Source organism: Ambystoma mexicanum, chromosome 3p (genome assembly GCF_040938575.1).
Source record: "Ambystoma mexicanum isolate Mex_15411 chromosome 3p, UKY_AmexF1_1, whole genome shotgun sequence".
Classification (NCBI taxonomy): domain Eukaryota; kingdom Metazoa; phylum Chordata; class Amphibia; order Caudata; family Ambystomatidae; genus Ambystoma; species Ambystoma mexicanum.
This window is the reverse complement of record NC_090925.1, coordinates 1,256,294,296-1,256,316,141: the sequence shown is the minus strand read 5'-3', so window position 1 is coordinate 1,256,316,141 and position 21,846 is coordinate 1,256,294,296. Positions and strand designations below refer to the sequence as shown.

The window sequence follows — 21,846 nt, the reverse complement described above, 5'->3', positions numbered from 1 at the left end:
CCTAAAATTCAATTGACTCCCAAGCATCCGAGACCTGACCCCTACCTCACCCCTCACAGTCACCAAAATGCCAGAATGATCATTCCCCATATCCCCATCCTCACGTACCGTCCAGTCACATTCACCCGCAATCGCAGCAGACACCCAGGTCAAGTCTAAACACGACAACTTCCCAGTCCTCACATCCAACCGAGAGCCCGAACTTTCATTCATCAAAAACAGACTCAATTCATCCGCCATACCCTCCAGCAACTCCCCATTCGCATCCGTCCGATCACTACCCCACAACATATTGGCACTGTTGAAATCGCCACATAAAACACAAGGTCCCACATGTCCCCTTATCACTCCAGATTTAACAAGGGGGGGTCCTGGGAGTCCCTCTGCCAGACATTAGTCCTGGTTACGAGAGACTTACCCAGAGTCTTTAGCTCATTATCTTTCACAGAGAAGAAATATCCCAAACATATCAGTCTTTGTGCTGCCCTGGGGCAGTCCAGCAGCGAAATGCGAGGCAATTCTCCTCTGAACAAGAGTACCAACAGAAACCCCAGACACGTGTTTCGGTCTGGTTGGACCTCATCAGTAGGATGGATCTGTGCCTCTCTAAGAATAGTGAGCAAGGGGTCTAGTCTGGATTCCCCTAGTAACTTAGGGTGAGACCCAAAGTTACTTAAATATGCGGATTAAACAAGGGGGGGTCCTGGGAGTCCCTCTGCCAGACATTAGTCCTGGTTACGAGAGACTTACCCAGAGTCTTTAGCTCACTATCTTTCACAGAGAAGAATTATCACAAACATGTCAGTCTTTGTCCTGCCCTGGGGCAGTCCAGCACCGAAATGCGAGGCAATTCTCCTCTGAACAAGAGTACCAACAGAAACCCCAGACACGTATTTCGGTCTGGTTGGACCTCATCAGTAGGATGGATCTGTGCCTCTCTAAGAATAGTGAGCAAGGGGTCCACGTCTGGATTCCCCTAGTAACTTAGGGTGAGACCCAAAGTTACTTAAATATGCGGATTTAACAAGGGGGGGTCCTGGGAGTCCCTCTGCCAGACATTAGTCCTGGTTACGAGAGACTTACCCAGAGTCTTTAGCTCACTATCTTTCACAGAGAAGAAATATCCCAAACATATCAGTCTTTGTCCTGCCCTGGGGCAGTCCAGCACCGAAATGTGAGGCAATTTTCCTCTGAACAAGAGTACCAACAGAAACCCCAGACACGTGTTTCGGTCTGGTTGGACCTCATCAGTAGGATGGATCTGTGCCTATCTAAGAATAAGTAACCAGGACTAATGTCTGGCAGAGGGACTCCCAGGACCCCCCCTTGTTAATTCCCTTATCACTCCAGACAGCACATCCACCTCCACCACCTCACACGGATTATAATAATTCAACATCAAAACTTCCAATCCTCCTACCCGAATCCCCGCCCCGATAACCTCCACAGTTCCATCTACCACAATCTCCCTTGCCACCAACCCCTTCCGAACTGCCAGAGCTACACCCCCCTCTCTCCTCGATCCTATCCTTACGAAATAACTCAAAACCCGGAATCACAAACCTCAGATCACCCCTTAACCACGTTTCCTGGATACAAACCACATCAACATTCAATTCCCCACACAACACCGCTTTCAACTCCTGCCCATTCCTCAACAAGCTCCTCGCATTCCACTGCAAAATTCTCAGGCCGACACCCCACTCTGTTTCCGCACTTTAGCAACCTTCTTAAACACATCTAGTTCCAACACATCCACAACATTCAAAAACCTTCTCCCTGCTTCCACCACTCCTTTCGTAAGATCTGACACACTGACTGACAAATTCCCCTGAAACAGCTCCAGCACACTCACTATAAAGCACATAAACTCAGTTTTCGGGACAACCATCATTTCTACGCCTTTCACCTCTCCCACCACTCTCTTCCTTCCTGCAGCCTCATCCACCACCGACTCTCTCCCACACACCTCGTTCACTACTCGTACCGGTTTCACCTTTGCCACTGCCTCCGCATATGACAAACCTTCTGCCGCCCTCACCTGCACCACCTCTCTTTCCACCCTGTGGCTCTCACACCCCCTAAACGCAGTAGAGTGCCCCCCTCCACAATTCACACACTTCTCTGGGGTCTCCACCTTGCATTCCTTAATATCATGATTTCCACCATACCTCCCACAGTGCCTCTCATTCCTGCATACTCTCGCCACATGTCCAAACTGCTGACACTTATAACATCTCAAAGGCAACGCTACATAAGCTTTCACACAGAACCTCTGGAAACCCAACTTTACTACCTCCGGACACTCCGCCCTCGCAAACCTCACTGCCACAGTCGTTGACACCACATTCCCTTGTGCATCTCTCCTCCCCAGCCTCCACGCCTCCACTACCCCCACATCCGCCAGCTGCTCCTCCACCTCAGACATATTCACGGACACCGGCACTCCATACAACACCCCCTTACATGACACACCACTTTGATCAAACACTCGCACCGCATGTCTACCCAGACAACCCACCTCCAGAATCTTAGCCTTACTGCCAGCATCCGTCCCCTCCACCAACAACTGGCCCCCAGACACCACTTGCACCCGAGTGACATCCCCCACAGCCTCTTTCACCCATCCAGCAATCACCATCGGATTCTCTCCCTGAAACATCTTCACCCGACTTTCAGGCTTCAACACCACCTTCCACACATTTTCATACTGCATCTGCTCCTCCCCAGACACACCACTCCCTGAGGCCCCCGGCCCCTCCAAAACGCACTTTTCCTGGTTCCCCAACCCTGAGATGTCCCGGATCAGCCCCCCTCCATCATTCCTCTGTGGGGACCTGCTGCGATGCCGTCCCTCAGTTCCCTCCTAACCCCCCTCCACAGATGTAGATTTCACAGACAGCGTCTTCCCCTCTTCTCCCCTTCCTCCACCCCTCCTTTCTTATCAGCCTTCCTGCCCCCTTTGCCATCCTTACCTCCTCCTCCAGGCACACTCTCCCCCTGTACCCGTCTAGAGAGACCGCTCCGCCTCCTCAAGCCCAGCACCCTCCTCCCAGACACCACTCCGCCCTGCCTGAGTGCGCCCGGATCTAGGTCCCATCTTTGGAACGGACCCTACACACGTCCTGCCTTGAAACTGAAAAGACCCCGGGAACGTTTCAACGTCCTTTTCTCTAATGTATCTTTTGCTTCGCATACAGAGGACGGGAACCAAAACGCTGTTCTGCAACGGAATCAGAACACTAAGGGGATGAACGTTCCATTCCTTTGCCATAATCCCGCTTCATTCATGTACGTCATCACTTGACCCCAATCCACGACGCTGTGCGGATCAACGGCACCATTATTTTAGCAACAATGAGGGCACCGTTGCACATCATGACAGCTATCAATAAGGACCAAATTCACCCTCGCTCAAAACGAAAGGCAACTTAGCCAGAAACTAACGCTGCATTGGGTGCTCGGAGACAGCCCTGACTTATAACACACTGCAACGCCCCAGCATGCCCGCAAAGCAGTCACAGTACCTCAATTAAATGCAGCTAGCAAATCAACTCAGCTGCCAGCGGTCTTCTGGCTGCCAGCAGTCTTCTGGCTACCTGCACAGGAATATGCAGGGCTTATACCTCACGTAGCCCCCATCAAAATCCTTTTTATTAGCATGGGGCTTATGAGGACCTCTCCATGGGCAGCTGGCTGGCTCTGCAAACAGGGCTTGATCTCTCCTGGGCTCTTCATGGATCACTGCCACTATTGTCCTCTCCATCTCAGGAATCAGCAGACCTTCTCCAGTATGTATCCTCCTCATATTTGGGATCAGCAGGCGCCTTCTGATCCCATCCTTGTCGCTACTTGCAGTATTGGGGAGACTGGAGAGTCACCATGAGACAGGTATGACGCTGGAGGCATATGTATATAAAAGTAAGTAGGTTTATTTAAAGTTACAGGGCAAATTGGGTGAAGGGAGTCAGGAGCTATACGGTAAGCATCCTCTCAGATCAGTTCTCCCATCTTGAAGTCCCAACTGACAATCTTGGAACTCTGATGACCCATGAAATTCCTGCTGACATCACAAAATTCCACTGCCTGCAATGGTGCACACAGTGCAGGCAGATAATACAGTTTTTTAGTATAGGCCCTTTTTATTTGATTGGACTCCATTAGGACTGTATTATTATTATTTGATGGTCGTAGCTGGCTCCCATCTTAGATTTAGGTTTAGATTAGGTGTTTATCTCACCCATTTTTACAGTTTAATAAACACCCTTGAACTGTGATCACTTGTGTCTGTCTTGCTTTGATACCATGCCATCCTTATATATGGTGTCAGGGGTGGGATGTGGCTCAATTAAAACTATTGGGGAACCCTACAATTTCAAAAACGTAGTCATAGAGCTTCTAACCCCTCTGTTGTCACTAAAGAGTCAATAGGTTTTGATATCTGTAGCAGTAGGGAAGCTGTTATCCCCCCTGGGAAAAGAGGGATGATTCCTACCGATTTGGGTTTGATACCTCCTCTGGGGTTTTACATAAGGTTGGCCCCAAAATCTGGCCTAGCGTGGAAGTTCGGTATAGATGTTTTTGCAGGCGTCATCGATCCCGACTTCCGGGGAGATGTAAAGGTTCTCTTACAGAATCATGGTGAAATCCCATTTGAAGTACATAGTGGGGATCACATTTCTCAGGGAATTTTGGAAAGAGCTCTATTTCCTCCATTTAAAGAAAGTGAACCAGATGAAACAGAACGAGGTACATTAGGCTTTGGGGAAGCGGATAGACCTTGTAATATCGAAGAAAGGAAGGGAGGCTTTCTTACAAACTATTCCGGAAGGACAAGGTACAGAGAAGGGGAGCCCATTTTTCTTCCTAAAGCAAGGGTTATTATATAGAAGAGAAACATCTGCAGAAGGCTTAGTTAGTAATCCCTAAGATCCACCTCAAAGTTGTACTGGAGATTGCACATTCCCATCTTACCGGGGGGCACTTAGGACAATCCAAAACCCAGGCACATATCAGTGGGATGTTTTACTGGCCAGGCATCCCCGCTAATATAAAGACCTTTATTCAGACGTGTGAAATATGTCAGAAAACCAGCACGCACATCCCATTTCCTGCCCCTCTGAATCCTTTACCAATCATAGAAGTCCCTTTCTCAAGAATCGGGATGGACGTTATTGGACCTCTAGAAACCTCCAGACTAGGAAACAAATATGTCCTTGTGATTATTGACTATGCCATGAGATACCCCAAAGCATTCCCAATGCAAAATAATACTGCACAATAATACTGCACAGCAAATCCTTAAACACCTGCTACCGTATTTTTCCAGTGTCGGCTTTCCCAAGGAAATACTAACCGATCAAGGTTCAAATTTTATGAGCAAGCTTATGGCAGAAGTCAAGGAACTACTGCATGTTACCACCTTACAAACGTCTGTGTACCATTCCCAAACCAATGGCTTTGTAGAAAGAATCAATAAGACTCTGAAATTAATCCTACAAAAAATGGTAGATAAGGACGGGCAAAACTGGGACCAAATGATCCCTTGGGCACTACTTGCAGTACAGAAAGCCCCTCAGGATTCTACATGATTCTCTCCTTTTGAACTGCTTTATGGTAGAGAGTCTAAAGATGTCCTGGACATGCTGCGGGAAACCTGGGAAGAACTGGAAGAGGCAGTCATTCACAGGTCACAAGCCGCTACTAGAATGAGAGAGCATATGAGGCTTGTTTGAGATCCAGTCTATATTCATATGGAAAAAGCCCAGGGCCAACAAAAATCCACTTACAACTGGAAGGTGAGCTTAAGATCGTTCTCCATATGTGAGGAACTAATGGTGAGAACAGTAAAGACTGACACAAGTGATCACAGTTCAAGGGTGTTTATTTAAAATGTATTCAGGTTGGAAAAAAGCCTAATCTAAACCTAAATCTAAGATGGGAACAAGCGTCACCCATCAAATGAAAAATAAGGCAGTCCTATTGGCGTTGTTTCAAATAATAAGAGCCCATACTAAGAAACATATTGCCAAACCTCCCAACTAATACCAAAAAAAGAGTGTGGGATAGTTTCAGGAAAATAAGTGTTTGTAAACAATTTGTCAGGATGCGGTCGCCTGGGACTCCTTTCCCCACGTTTGAAGCACGGTTAAAATGGAAACTTGGAGCACAGCACACACTGAAGCCTTCCCAGCACGAGTTAACGGTTCCAATGGTAGCAGTCAGGACCGTTGATGGACAAGTCTTGTTCCTCTTGAAAGTCTCTTGCCTTCGAGGGCCTGATGTATTCTCAAAACAAACACAAAGGTCTTCTTTGCAGTTCACATCGGGTGAAGGTTTCACCCCTGGGTCCCCCTCTTCTGGGGCTGACCCTTCAAAAACAGTTCCTTCTCTTAATAGATTTTGGGTTATGTCTTCACCCCTAGATCTTCCTTGTTCAGACTCAGACCCATCTCAACTGTTGGCCTCCCTCCGCCGGGTTCCCTATGGTTCAACAGTCTTCTGCTATGGTTCTAACAAAAGTCTGTTCACTAGTTTGCTGTGAACCTCCTTTTCTCGGGTTCACGTGATCAGGGTGATAATGGCTCACCCCTGGGTCCCCCTCTTCCTGGCGTTGACCCATCTTTGTCAAGTGGGACAGTGTACTTCTCCTGTCCTTCACTTTCACTTGTAATGTTCACCGGATTCACTTCCCCTTTTACTTTCACCATGCAGGATTCACTTCCCTATTACTTTCACCATGCAGGATTCCCTTCCCTTAATGTCTTATGTTTGCAGATCAAAGTCTTTCAATTGTACAATGATTTTACTAGACCGCTTGTATGACCACGTTGACCTCTTCCGGCGGCTCTCATACGACCTTCTGGGTTCTGTGGTTTCAGACGGGGATTGACCAGAGTCTCTTGGAGCAACACCCACTTGGTGCCGATTCCCTCTGCAGCTGGTCTTCCCTCAACACTTTTACAGTACTTTCCCAGTTCATTGAACTAGTTTCAAACTTTACCACTTTGCGCTTCTCATTCGACACAGTCCGGTTCTTATCAGCTCTCCTATCGACTCACTGGATGTTATGAGCGGCTTGGCTTTTCCGGCTTTCCTGGAGTCAACGCCGGTACCACGGCAGCAGGAATTTCCCTTGCTCCTGCATTTCTGGTTCAATATGTTCTGTGTACCGTTGACATCTCCTGCAAGACACTTGTGCTATTGTCTGCAGTGTTATGCTCTCTTCCATGATGGTTCTGCGGGTCTGGGATGAAAAGGGCTAAGTCACTTCTCTCCTCGCCACCCTCTTGCTTCCCGCTGCCTTTCTCCTTCTCCTGAACTGCCATGCTCGATTAGCCATGTCGTGCTGTCTGCCGTGCTTGTCCTGTGCTCTCTGGCTCCACCTTTTATCCCTTTGGGGAAAAGGAAGGGCCATCAGGTGTGTGCGATTTAAGTAAACTGCCTGACTTTGCCTGGGCCTTGCGTCGGGACATCTGAGGTAAACAGGTTTATTACTAGTCTGTGGTTTTCTACATCAGGGAAAAGTGTGCATATCAGAAAAGGGGAGAGGTAGAGTTTGTACATGTTCTGTGTGATAGGATGGGGATAAGGAGGCATAAGAAAGAAAATGGTTAGGAATTTCAGAAAGGTTACTTTTGTAGGAGTCGTGCAACGAACGGGAAGGACCAGTATTCTTATCTGTAACTAAATAAGGGGAATTGTTTGAACGGTAGTGTTTGGTCTGAGTAAGTTGGGAGTGCAGGAAATAATCAGATGGACGTGGAGAAGAATGATGGTGACTGCCCGGGTAGGCAACCGGAAAACAGGGATTCTTTGAGCTGTGGGGTTTGAGTGAAACAGGATTTGGTCTCCTAGGAGATTTGCCAAATTTGTAGGGGTTGTTGGATTTAGACTTCAGAGACTTTATCGGAGGAAGGATGAAAGAGGTATTATAGAAAGGCCTCAGGGATGTAGTCCGCCTCTTCCTCGGCATAGTACTGCATCTCACCTGGGGCAATTCCCCGAGCATAACCCCGGGTTCCCCTACTCAGGTGATCCTCCCCCACTGGTCCACCCCCAAGAACTGGATCCAACAGCGATGGCCGTGTCCTGGCCACCTGAATAAGGGATTCCGGGGCTCTACTCGGAAGAACACCAGGTTTCTCACAATTAGGACAGAAAGTACTGGTCCTCTTACCCACCTCAGAAAACAAGCTTGTCTCTAAGTGGCATTTGCTCTATGAAATATTAGAACAAACAGGAACCTGTACTTTTAAAGTAGCCCAACCGGACAGAAAACGGAAGGTCCATTTATATCACGTAAATCTCCTAAAGGAGTGGAAAGAGAACCCATCAGCCACCCATGCCAAAGTACTATCCTGTTTGGTTCCAGAAGAAATAGGTAGCTTTGAATTTAGAACAATAAGAAGATCTAAAAGATGTAGATAGATCCTTTCCCAGTGTATTTTCTGAAGAACCAGGAGGAATAAAAGGAACCTACATCTATTTTAAAACACCTAGGGGAAAAGTGGTTAATTAAAAACCGTATAGACTCCTGTAAGCCTGTATACCGATAGTCATTGAGGAAGTAAATAACATTTTCAAAGCCAATATTATCGAGCCTTCTTCAGACACATTGTCCTCACCTATTGTATTGGTCAATAAACCTGAGCATTCCTGCTGGTTTTGCTTAGATTACCATCAAGTTAATGCAATTTCCGACTTCGATGCCTATCCCATGCTACGCATCGATGACCTAATTGGTAAACTCAGAACCACCACCTTTCTATCCACCCTAGACTTAACAAAAGGATACTGGCAAGTCCCAGTATATGGGCCAGATAAGGAAAAGACAGTGTTTTCAACGCCCTTACGAATGTTTCAATTCAAAGTCCTCCCTTTTGACTTACGCGGCGTGCCAGCCACCTTCCGAAGCCGCATGGATACATTCTTGCAACCATATTCTTTCTAGGGTTAATAGGATATTACCGTAGGTTTATCCTCAAACTTTCGGACAAAACAGCTAGGGTAACAGACAAACGTAAAAACGCTGAACCCCAGAAATTTAATTGGACTGACAAGGATGATATATGTTATAACAACTTAAAACAATCTCTGTGCCAGAACCCGATAATAAAGGAAGTAGATTTCTCTAAGGATTTCATATTGCAAACAGATGCCTCCCTTCCAGGGTTAGGAGCAGTCTCATTTCAAGTTTGCAATGGATTGGAACATCCCATCTTGTTTGCAGGTCGCAAGCTTTTCCCACGTGAGAAAAATGACTCTGTGCTGGAATTAGAGGCCCTAGCCATCAAGTGGGCCATACTCCACCTTAGATACTACCTGTTGGGGAGGAAATCTACACTAGTCAGGGACCATTCTCCCCTAGTTTGGCTTAGCCAACGCAAATACTCTAACCCTCGTGTCATGAATGGTTTCTAGACCTGCAACCCTACTGTTTCACTGTAGAACACTAAAAAGGAAAAGACTAGGGGAATGTACATTTCCTTTCCCGGTCCCCCTGTGAAACAGATGCGGCTACATCGCATGGAGGAAGGGTATGTGAGAAACCTGAAGGTGTCTCACCTGCTAGTCTCCGGGGATCTGTCATCCAGGTGGCCAGGACATGACCATCGCTTTGGATACAGTTCCTGGGGGTGGACCAATGCGGGAGGATCACCTGGATGGAGGGGACTTTATGGAGTAGAAGTGGGACACCAAAGAGTGGGATGCGGCACCGCCTTCCTTATGATACCTTTTCCTCATCCTATCCCTTAGGATATGTAGAAACTCTAACCCCTGCCATTTTCCAACAAAAATACTTTCTCACACCGTGAAAGACAACAGACTAACACCAGAGCCGTTTACATGACATGTCCCAATACAAGGATTAGGCAGAATCAGGCAATTGATGATAACTACACACCTGACTGCCCTTCCCCATAGGAATAAAAGGCAGAGCACGAAAGCACTCTGAGCAAGGCCGAACTCACGAGGAAGCAGCTATTCCAGGATGGCAGTTCAAATGATGAGAAAGGCGGCGAGACCTGAAAGGACGTCAAGAAGGCTTGCCCTTTTCAACCTCGACCAGCAAAGCCTCCGACAAATACGACATAAGACCGGGCATCGCTGCTGGCGCATGGTGTGACGGATTTCAGAGGTACATGGAACCCTCCCTCACTGATAGCAAGTGCGGGGAGACGCATTTGCCATTGTGGTACCGTCCTTGACTCCAGCAGCAAAAGAAACGCAAAAGAGATCAGCACAGCCAGTGAGTTGGAAGAACCTGATTGTGGGACCGGAATGTGTTTGGCATAAGGTTGCAGTGACACCATTAAGAAGATTAAGATACAAAAGTATTTTGTTTTTGAGAACTAACCTGGTACCAGAGATAAAGTGGTACAGCGCCACGTGGGCGCTCAGTCGAAGGTCTCTGGCTGGTACCCATCTCCTGAACAAAGAGAAAGTGTTGAGCTAAAGGAATATTAAAACTCCAAGTACCAAGAGGCCACGGGGAAGGCCAGCATAAGGTGTCAAGGTGGTCATAAAAGGATCAATCCAAATGCCTTGTACAATCGAAAGTCCTTGACAAGTTGCAGATGTTTTGCCGATTGGGAAAGTGTGAACTCGATTGAGGGAATTGTAAAATAGGCATTTGCGCCCGGCTGAGGGGAACGCCGTGCAAACTGTGATTTTGTAAAGCCTGCACTTGCCATAGGCTAACACAGTGACCCAGCGAGACGAGGTCGCCCTTCAGAAGTATCTGTTCAAACTGACAAGTTCTTTGGGATGATGATGCTGAAAGAACGATTGGTGCCCGACTGAGGGGGATCCAAGGGTGAAGGGTAATCATCCGGTATGAAGGTTAACAGAAGGAACTTTTGTTTTATTATTTTGGCATATCAGGCCGAAGTCTCTTCTCATGCAAGAGACTTTGCATGAGAAGAGACTGGGCACAGAAGGCCCTGATATAGAGAAATGTAACTGAGCTTGTGACGGAGAGTCCCAGGAATGTGCTGTGATCGAGAATCCCACCTTGTCCCGTGCTTCAAACATGGGGAAGGGAGACCTCAGCCATACCATCCTGACTTATCATTTTCTGAACACTTCTTTCGTTTCTTGTGAGAACTATCCCACACTGTTTTGTAGCATAGCGGTAAGGATTGGCAGTAGGTTTTTTAGTATAGGACCTTTTTATTTCACTAGACTCCACTAGGACTGTATTATTCTCATTTGATAGATTAGGCGTTTATCTCACCCATTTTTACAGTTTAATAAACATTGTTGAACTGTGATCACTTGTGTCTGTTTTAATTTGATACCACGCTTTCCTTACAGTTGCAAGCGGTTCCATGTAAAGATTGAATATTACTAGTGGACAGGATGGATCCTTGTGGGACTCCACAGGTGATGCAAGGCCACCTCCCTACCTGCCATATGTAAGTTAAGAGTGGGGGACAAGACACACCCCTGTTTCTGCCCTCGATTGGCTACAATCTTAGTGTTGAGCCATATGCTTATTGACTTATTTGTATGTAGAAGAATGGTTAATTGAGTAGGCCTTCATCGATGCCCCATTTTGTCCACTGCTGACATTGGGCTCTCTCTATCAACCATACTATATACAGTAAAATCAAGGAAGGCAATATAAGGAGGAGGACTGTTTACATTCCCATGTTGACTGCTTTAGGCATTAACTAATATAATATTAAGTTTCAGGTAAGCTGGGTGAATAGAAAAGTTAGTGCGCACTAGCCCTCGTAGTTTCTGATGTCCGAAATGCATTGGCACAGATAGATCTTGGCACTGAATAGTCATTCATATTCAGTACATCTGGAATACATTTTGGAAAGTGGTCACACCACTTAAAACCACTTAAAACACACCTCTTTGACTTAGATCATTATTTTGAAGATTTAACAGCAACCGTAATCTACCTGCAACTCTGTATGGAAGGCAGCAAGTGAGCGCACTTAGAATCAGATTAGCTTCTGATTCTCTCTTCTTTCTGATAATAGCAACCTTGTGCCAAGGCTTTAAGGTGCACTCCAATACCTTATTTCTCTACAGATTTTGAATTTTGAAGAATTATAGCTGTGCCCACCTTTAATCCCCTACCTTTTCCCCATAGTACCACATACATTTACCTGGGGTATCCCTATTGTCCTAACCCTTTAACATGTATAAGCCTCAGTCTTTCATAAGGTTGTGCCAAAAATGACCATATATATTTTCCTGTTTTTGGAGTAGGCTATGACTCTGAATGTCACCATCTTCAATGTCATATTCTCCCAACATGTGTTCATAGGCACCTGTAAATTCTTTTTTTAAATCTCTTGAGAGGATGATCTTGCCAGTTGTACCTGAAATATGAGCTCACACACCACACCACCTGGAAGATTATATACCTTGATACAGATAGCTCTCATCCTACATTTCATTCCTACCCAACACCAACCCGCTGCTGCTCCTACCTCCAAATTACTCTAGTTTGTACTTGTTTCTCGCTGCAATTAGAAGACCTCCACTCGGTCTACCCTGAAGACCCTGCTTAGATGGGGATATCATATTTATACAACCATCTAACGTGGGAGGTTCTGTTAGCCAGGTTTCTAGGAATAAGAGAATATTGTGAGCATATATATAGTTATTTTTCCCATTTGGTCCAAGAAAACTTCTAAACCCTCTGGTGTTCGAAGAGAGCAGCAGCAAGTTGGTTTTGTGGCTGGTGTCGTGTTAAGGCTTTTGATTGAAGCACATTAGGCAACCAAGCCCAGTCGTCTTTCTCAAAATTTCTCATTTGGAATTTATAACCAGCTGTTTTATCAATAGAGGAAATTATCCTGAAATCAATATTAGCTGGAAATCCTCTGTTCTTTGAAATTTCACTTTTATACCATACTTTAACCTGATGCTTAAACTCCGACCTACCTACACCACTAACTGGGTACACAAAATAGCCCTTTTCTGTACTATCTTTTATAGCCATATGGATACATCTACTGACTCTATCTTAAACTAAACTATTACCTTAAATATGTCCTTTATACCGGGCGTTCCACCCATTCAATATCCTCTGACGTATTCACTCTGTGAACTAGAATTGAGTGACATATTCGTAAAATGTTATTTTGATTGTGTGGACCAGTTACTTGTGTGTGGAAGAGACCCTCTGTGCATTAGGATAACATATCACTTAGTGTATCATTTGGTGACGCTTCCCCATGAGGCTGAACTACCTTTTTTTTTGTTAGGATTGTTGGATCACTTAATCTCAAAACATCTACTACTTCCTCTTCTTTGCTCTTTATCACCCTTTGAAAGGATGAAGCTCTCCTATCAATGTCTTTTCATATCATAAAGTCACTTATATCTTTAGGAAGGGGTAGCATGTTTATGCTGTTTTTATTTCCCATGTAAACCTTTCATCTTCAAGCTGAAATTGCTCCCCACTTCTTCCTGTAATGTGAAATACATTCTATGACTAGTTGTGATTACAGTTTTGTGCTTCTTTATTGGTTCTGAGCTCACGAAAACCTATTTTTATTCCGATAATTTATCTTTTTTCCATTCTTTTGTCCTTTTTTTTTGTTAGGAATTTGCCTGATCAACACTACACTCCTGTCCTACCATCTCTATCTTCACAGCATTAATTTCAGTTTCCATTTCTGTTACATTTACATGATTAGCTGTGCCCTTTAACTTGTTGGCATGACCCCCACTTAATTTGAAATCTCCTGTGTCAGGCTCACCTTGGTTTCTTACCTTATAAAAGTCACTTTCAGGCAAATTACAGTTAACTGAGTTACTGAGCTGAGTATTGACAGTTTTCTGTTCATCTTTTTCAATTACATGATTAAATGACTCCTCTAAACTCTCCAACACAATTTAAGCAACGAGTTGTAAATAGAGTTTTCTATTGTGACTCATCTAGGCCTGTAACATTTTAAGACAACTCATTAACTGATGATAAAAAAAAATCTAGCACTCCTGGCAGTTTACTGTGACTACCATGTGCAACGTTTTGCCCCCTTACTCTTTATTTTCTTCAAAAGGTGCAAAAGAAAAATCAGTGATGGTAGTTTACTTTCACTTTTAGCCTTACATGTCAGTATTATCAACTCCCTCATGCTTGTACTTATTTAGGGGTGATGTGTGTGGATCCACCAAAACCAAATACTGTACATTTTTCTCAAGCAAAGCAGAATTATTGCAACCTCAGTCTTTGGGACTAAGAAGATTATACGCCAGTCTTCTACAAGTGTGAAGTTCCCCACCTAGTAGCTTACCCAATTGTAGATACCTTAGTTGGGTGCTTTAAGGCGGTGTTCATAAGAAGTTCAAGTAACGGGGCACAAGCAAAAGTAACCTCTAAATAACTGATTTCTGCAACAAGCGTTGCATGCTGGCTGCTCTCCGCAGCCCGGCTGCCTGCACGGACTGTCAGGAATTACCACATTACAGCATCGCTTTGCGTGAGCGCACCCTTGTTTATTGCTGCCGGCTGCAGTGACATTGCAGTCTGCCCAGTTCATTCACTGAAAGCTACAACAACCACGGTACTTATAGGTACCGTGGTTGTTGTAGCTTCTCCTTCAGGGACTGCCCTTATGTAGGTCCACACGTTCAGCTCCACAAGATTTACTATAGGATTATGAGTGGTGGCACAGTGGTGTTGGTCCCCATTTTGAAGAGTCTGTAGGACTATATGGGACTTTTTGCTGGTGGATTCGGTAATTCCAGGTGGTGAATTTACTATTTTTTTTTACAGTAGAATGGTGATTTACCTCCAGCTGTTTGTTGGTGGTAAATCATCCCCTTATCGCCAAAACCCATAGTACGGCAGTGTGGTAATATGGCATTAAATGGAATTAAAGCCACTTTACTGCCACTTTTTACTGAACCACTGTACTTGGAATGTGGCCCATTTCGTTTTCATCACCATGATACATATTTTTTTCCCTCCGACTCCTCATCTGCTTTTATATATCGAACTGCATTGCCAGTGTACCCCATTGCCCATCTATCTCTACGTTTGATCGCTCCAGTTGAGCCAACTGTTGTACAAATGGATTTGCATGCAACAAACCTCTTCTTATCCTGAATAATGGAAATAGCACAGAGTTCAAAGATTACCCTCCACTGTGGCTCCTGTGTAACAATTACATAGTGAAACTACCAGTGATTTCTCTTATTCCTTTCAGGAAATGCCAGGTAAGTATTCAGCATGACGGAGAGTTCACCCCAGCATCCACCCTTATTCAATATTCCAAAAGTATATCCTCAATGAAAGTGACTGTGCTAAGCAGGCATTGATTAACATAGATGCTTTTTCACTTATTAAGGTTCAGCTCCTGCAGCAGCACTGCCATGTTGAATAGCACTTAACGTGTGTCCATTTCTGCACCCTTACAGACTAAAGACAACCCCAGCAGCACCTTCAGTCAAGAAAACCTTCTCTTTACCACCAGTGACCTGTTTGGGGCAGGCACAGAGACAACCTCTACAACACTACGCTGGGGCCTGCTCTACATGCTCCTTTATCCAGATGTTCAGAGTAAGTGTTAATGTGGCAAAATGTGGGCGTGGGATTAGAACGAGTTCAAATAATAATAATTGTCTAAATTCATATGGCCATACACCTACAGGAAGTGATCAATGCCAGCTTCCTGTTTCAAGAACACATGTTTTTCTGTAGTACATAGTAAGCCTGGGTGAACTTGTTAGGCTAACAACTGAACTGAAACTGAACCATCCAACATTTGGTCTTTTTTCTCGAAAAACAGTCTTTTCCAAAGTTTGTGGGTGATACAGACAGTGTGTTGCTTGGTTGGGCATAGCGAGGATTATTAGTGATGCATGGTCTAATTTCAGAATCAGTGTGGTGTAAGCAGATAGGTAAGAGGTTGCAGAGCAGTTAAGAGAATAGGCTTTAGTTGGGGTTTAGCTAGAACATTGTTAGGATCTAGGTCAGGAAGAGGTAGAATATTAAAATAGGCTTCACTTGAGGGAGCAGTATTAAATAACCACAGGATTTAGTTCAGTGTGTTGGAGAACAGTGAAGTAGGATAGGGCATTTTTTGCAATTGCTACTTACCTTTTGTGAAATGGACACATATGCCGTTGCTTCCCAGTTTGAGGAGAGAAGGACCAAAGATGTTGGCGGAGTCAGTAGCAAGTAGAAGATTAAATTGGGTTTTTGCAACTAAGCGTGCCATCGGTGTGGCCAAACAAATATACTTGCTGTTTGTGTCGAGAAGAATTAGTAATCTCTTTGCCAAGGAAATGTCTTAGAAATCTTTGAAGGCAAGAGAGTGTATTCAGTGGCTGCGAATAAGTGTACGGTCGTTTTTAGGCAGTCCACATATCTGCTGCATGAGCAGAAAAGTCTTATCAATTCTATTACAAATGTAAATTCACATAAATCGTTTTACAAAGTGTTAGGGCCTCATTCCGAAATGGGCGCAAAGGGATACCGGGCACCGTTAAGGACATTGGTGCCGGTAATCCCTTTGCGCCCTATTCCGAGGTCCTTTAGCGGGTCCTGCAATGGGCGCCTGGTTTTACCAGGCGCCCTTATCGGGAGCCGCTAAGGGACCAGAGAGCTAATAATGGTACCGCAAATTGCGGTACCGTTATTAGCTACTTCACCATCCCATTGAGCCCTATGGGGGCTGAAATGGGAGTGGGGAATAGTTTTTTCATTGGGGACTTACCGGTCCTTCCAAGGTCGGAATGGACCGGTAAGTCCCCATTGAACCAGGACGGAATCGGTACCGGTATGGGAGGTAGTCATGGCGCAAATAGCGCAATGATTACCTCCATACTCGGAATGAGGCCATTCAGTGGCTGTAAATGAAAGTCCATTATTTTGTGAACAGTCCACATACTTGTTTGTTAAATTGAAGAGACTTTGAAGATATTTTGCAAATTGATAAATAATCTCAGTAATCTTTTTAGGTTAGAGATTGCATTCAGTGGTTGCTACTGATTGTGGTGCCTTTTTGTGACCAGTCCACATATTCTTTGCTTTGTACAAGTGTCATTGTAGTTTTGGGAGGCAGGAGAGATTATAAGCAGTGGCTGTAGCAGAGTGTTCCATCTCAGTAGCATGGAGGAGACATCTCCAAAGGCCAGCTTGCACGACACAAAGGCATGTGTGATTGCTTCTACCTTATTATAAATACATTCTGTGACAACCCGGAATTTGAATGTCAACATGGCAAAAACAGTATCCATGACTTGTCACACATATAAGGTATCGCATGCAGGGATGTCATATGGGGGTCGCCAGGGGTGGCAGTTGTGACCCATGAGATCTGACTTGCTACCCCTGTTGTCTCCCTTGCTACCCCCAAAAAAAAGAAAAATATATATATATATATATATATATATATATGTTTTGATTTAAGCTCCTGGGCTGTGGCCAGCACCATGTGGCTTGTTATTTCTGGAGTTGCTGGCTTTCTTGTTCAGGCCTCTTAAAAAAACAGCTTTGAGCAGTGACCCTAAATAAGAAAGAATAGGAATAACAAATAATTTGTCTTTCTGGAATTCTATACAATAATTGCTAGACTCATTAAAGGTTTATTTCAGGCAGTCTTCAGAGGGTGAGTCACTGATTTAGTCTATTCTTAAACACCTCAACTCACCCTTTCATCCTTCTGAGGTGGATAAATGAGTACGAACACATGTTGGGTGATATTTTATCTATATTTTTTCTATATAAAGCGCTTATGGTAATTGCTATATAATAACACATCATTATCATTTGGCCTTGGACGTCTGCTTGTATTCATAATAATTTGGTAATATGGGCCTTTTCACACTGATATTAACAATCCATATGGTGATCCATTCTTGTATGAAATGTTTATCACATTGTTGTATCGTAACCATTTTCTCCGTAGTGTACTTAAGAACAATGCTATTTGATGCCACTTCCTGTTTTGTCAAGGGGTGAAAGGTCATGTTTTACCACTTCCTGTGATGTCACTCCGGGTGGGGGTCAAATGACATCACTTCCTGTGATGTCATCAGAGGTCAACGGTTGTGTGATGTAACTTCCGCTACCCCAGGCATTTTGGTGAAATGGCATCCCTGATCACATGTCATGTTTAACACAATAGAAAGTCTTGAGTTCTTTATCTCAGGATTAGATTATCTAGAAATGGGACGTGACAACAACATACATCCAGCAGATATACTGTAATGGTCCAAAGAACTGGTGCCATACATAGGTTTTCTAATAATATAGAGAAAAAGCGATCTTGCCTGCAGTAGATTTATATGCACAAGCAAGATCAGTGACTTTGCATGGTAGTAGTAGTAGTAGTACGTCATTTTTATGGCGCATTTCACCATTAGTATGGTCCCAACACGGTGTAGGTTTAATCCCTCAGGGACTGGAGTCTAGGTAAGCAGTGACCCAAAATTAGTATGACGGCTAAAATCTAAATCAACTAGCTAAATTCTACATAGTCCGAATCAGTGTAACAGTATCAACGTTCTTCAAGATTGATAACTGACTGTGTTCTACATTCTTCAAGATTCCAAGCTCACCTAACATTCTTCTGGTGCTGAATTATGGGGGCATTTGGCTCAAAACATTTTAGAAGAAAGAAGATTTCTAAAGACATTTTTATTTATTTATTTATTTTGTTTTTTCATTAGTTAAGCGCACTAAACCCAGAGGCATCAAGGCGCTGGTTTCATGTTGCAAAGACAAGGGGCCTCATTACGAGTTTGGCGGTAGCCATGCCGCTATTGGTGGCATGGCTGCCGCCAAACCTGGCTCCTTTACTGGGTTCCCTGAATGGGGAATTACCGGGCCATTCCGAGTTCGGAGGGCCCAGTAATTCCTCCCTCAGGGAACCCGAGCCCGGACCTTCCCCATTCCCATTTGAGCCCCCATAGGGCTCAATGGGAATGGGAGAGGGAGCTAACAACGGGCCGATTACGACCGGTCCGTTGTTAGCTCCTTCTTCCCCTCGTAGGCGTCCTTACCGGGTCCCACGAGAGGAGCTCGTAATTGTGCGGAATGGTGTTAACGGGTCCGCATCCATTAGCAGAACCCGTAAACCCATTCTGCACGAGTCGTAATGAGGCCCAAGGAGTTTAAAATGTATACAGGGAACTCAGGGAAGCAGTTAGCTCAATGACAGGGCAATTAATATATTATAAGAGAAGAGTTTGGACATTCCAATGACTCAGACAAGCGGTAAGTGTAAGGTTTTGAGTTTGGTGACTAGCGATTTGAAGATGATGTGTTCACGGATAGGTAACCAGTGTACGCATTTTCAAGCTGCTGAGATGTGCTCACCTTTTGGTTTATTGACAGCCACTGTGAGGGCATTATTCTGAACAATTTGCAGTTTGTTGAGGCTGCGGGACGAGGTTCCTGCAAATAAGGCATTGCAGTAGTCCAGTCTTGAACCTATGAGAGCTCTCGCAATGGTGACACAGCTTTCAAGGGGTCAAGAATGACTGCACACGTTCATTAGTTTCGAGATGTGGGCTGCAGAGGAGGCAATCGCATTGACTTGTCTTGTGAGGGCAGTGTCCAGGTAGACTTCCAGGGTCTTGACATTGCTGGACACCTGAATGGGGATGCCCTCAATGATGAAGGATTTGTAGGACTGGCTAAGTTTGTTGATAGAAGAGTGCAAGCTGATCAGTAAGATCTCTGTCTTTTCATCATTGATGCAAAGGTGCTGGGATATGATATGGCATTTATAACGCACCTATACACAAGTGTTTCAAGGCGCGACGAGACAAGGGAGGAGGAACAGGGGGAAGACAAAGACAACGATATTACTAGGCCAGGTGACATTGAGATCGTGCAAGTGCAGGGGAGGGGAGAGAGGGAAAAGTGCATGTGGGAAGGGGGAGTGCAATGCATAGGATCAATAGTAAAATAAATAAAATAATAAGAACAGTTGGTAAAAAGTGTAGCCAGCTAGTGGCAAGTGCAGGGGTAGGTGCAGACATCAAGTGTCAAGAGCTGGGAGGGGACTGTAGGGATACAGAAACAGCCCCTAGGTGCAGGTGTTGCCCGGGCGGCAGTGCAGGTGTGCAACTGTCAGGGGATGGGACCAGGGCCCGAGATCAGAGGGTAGCCAGGTGACCAGTGCAGTTAAAGTCAGGAATTCAGCAGGGGAGAGGAGGAGAGAAAGCAGAAGCAAAGAGGAAGGTCTTGAGGTGTTGCCGGAACCGGAGATGGTTCTCCTCAAGTTTCAGGGAGGCAGGGAGGTTGTTCCAGAGGGAGGCCCCAGCCGAAGATAGAGCTCTACCACCAACTCGTTGCTTGGGGAAGCGACTAAACCTGAAGGAGTTGGAGGCGGATGAGCGAAGAGCTCGAGAAGGAATTTATTTAGGAAAAGAGAGTTGAAGGTATTGAGGCCCTGGCCCCAGAAGGCCTTGTGGACAATGCAGAGGGTTTTGAACTTAATCCTCACAGCCACTGATAGCCAGTGCAGAGATTTCAGTCCTGAAGATATACGATCCCTTTGCTTGAGGCCAAGGACAAGTCTTGCAGTCATGTTCTGGATGAGTTGCAGAGGGCGCAGAGTAGAGACTGGCAGATTCAGAAAGAGGCTGTTGCAGTAGTCTAGCCTAAAAAGAACCAGAGCTCTAGAGACAGTAGGCTTCTGGGGTAAGGAAAGGAAATGAAGAATACCTCTAAGGAGGTGCAGTTGGTAGTTTGACTTTTTAGAGACGTCAGAAAGGAGAGTGTGGAGTCGAAGATGACCCCGGGGTTCTTAGCCTAACAAGTGGGAGCAGGAAGAGGGCCAAAGGAGGCTGACCAGAGAGTGACAGGAAAGGAGGGTGCAGGTGTGCCAATGAGGAGAATTTCCATCTTACTGGCATTAAGGCAGAGATAATTGGCGGCACAGCACTCCTGGATGGCAGACAGTCAGAGATGAGGGAGGGAGAAGAGGTGGCGGAGGGAAGCCTGAAAACGAGTTGAGTGTCATCTGCATAGCTCTGAAGGTTGGAGTAGAGAGCGGCAATACGATGGGCAAGGGGGGCCAGGTATTAGTTGAACAGCCAGGCAGAGAGGTTAGACACCTTGGGAACACCACAAGTAGAGATTGAGATGGAGGAAAGGAAGGACCCAAGTTGGAACTGGGAGGGTCGATCATAGAGGAAAGAGGTCAGCCAGGCCAGGGCCTGATCGGTAACACCCAGGTTATGACAGAGACGGTTGAGCAGGATGGTATGTTGACCGTGCCAAAGGCAGAAGAGAGATCCAGTAGGATGAGGACAGAAGGGATGTTAGAATCAAGGTTGGAGACCAGGTCCTCATAGATGTTCAGGAGAGCAGTTTCCGTGCTTCTGGCGGCTCTGAAGCCAGATTGATTGTCATAGAGACAACCAACAGAGTCGGTATGAAGATTAAGCTGGGTGATGGCCAGCTTTCCCAAGAGTTTACCCAGGAAAGGAGTGATAGAAATTGGGCAATAGTTATCCAGGCAGGATAAATCGGCTATGTGTTTTTTAAGAGGGTGCACAAGGGAGTGCTTCAGAGGGGAGGGAAGGCTCCAGAGGTGACAGAATGGTTACAGAGGTCATCCAGAACCAGAGCAAGGGTGTCAATGGGCTCCGTGATGGTTTTGGGGGAACAGGGAAGAACCTGTTTTGACCGGACTTTCATAGATCAGACTTGTCTGGAAATCTCATCGGGCAAGAACAGAGGAAAAACTGAGAAGGAGGGAGGAGAGACTGCTGCAGGGGGCCAGAGGTAATAGAGAGAGAAGGGGGCAGGACAAGAGAGTGCACAGGATGTCCTCGGTTTTAGAGATGAAATGAGAGGCCAGGGCCATGCAAAGGGCCTGGGAGGTGACAGGAGAGGTAGAGGCTGCA

The 21,846-nt window shown here is 45.4% G+C and overlaps 1 protein-coding gene across 2 annotated transcripts in view; it reads left to right on the top strand.

Moving 5' to 3' along the window:
- LOC138581423 (cytochrome P450 2D17-like) overlaps window positions 1-21,846 on the top strand; it is a 669,998-nt gene that overhangs the window by 404,794 nt on the left and 243,358 nt on the right. For both annotated transcript variants that reach the window (XM_069652740.1, XM_069652739.1), the window contains exon 6: window positions 15,397-15,538. In XM_069652740.1, coding sequence (XP_069508841.1) covers window positions 15,397-15,538 — 142 coding nt within the window. The remainder of the gene's footprint in view (window positions 1-15,396; window positions 15,539-21,846) is intronic.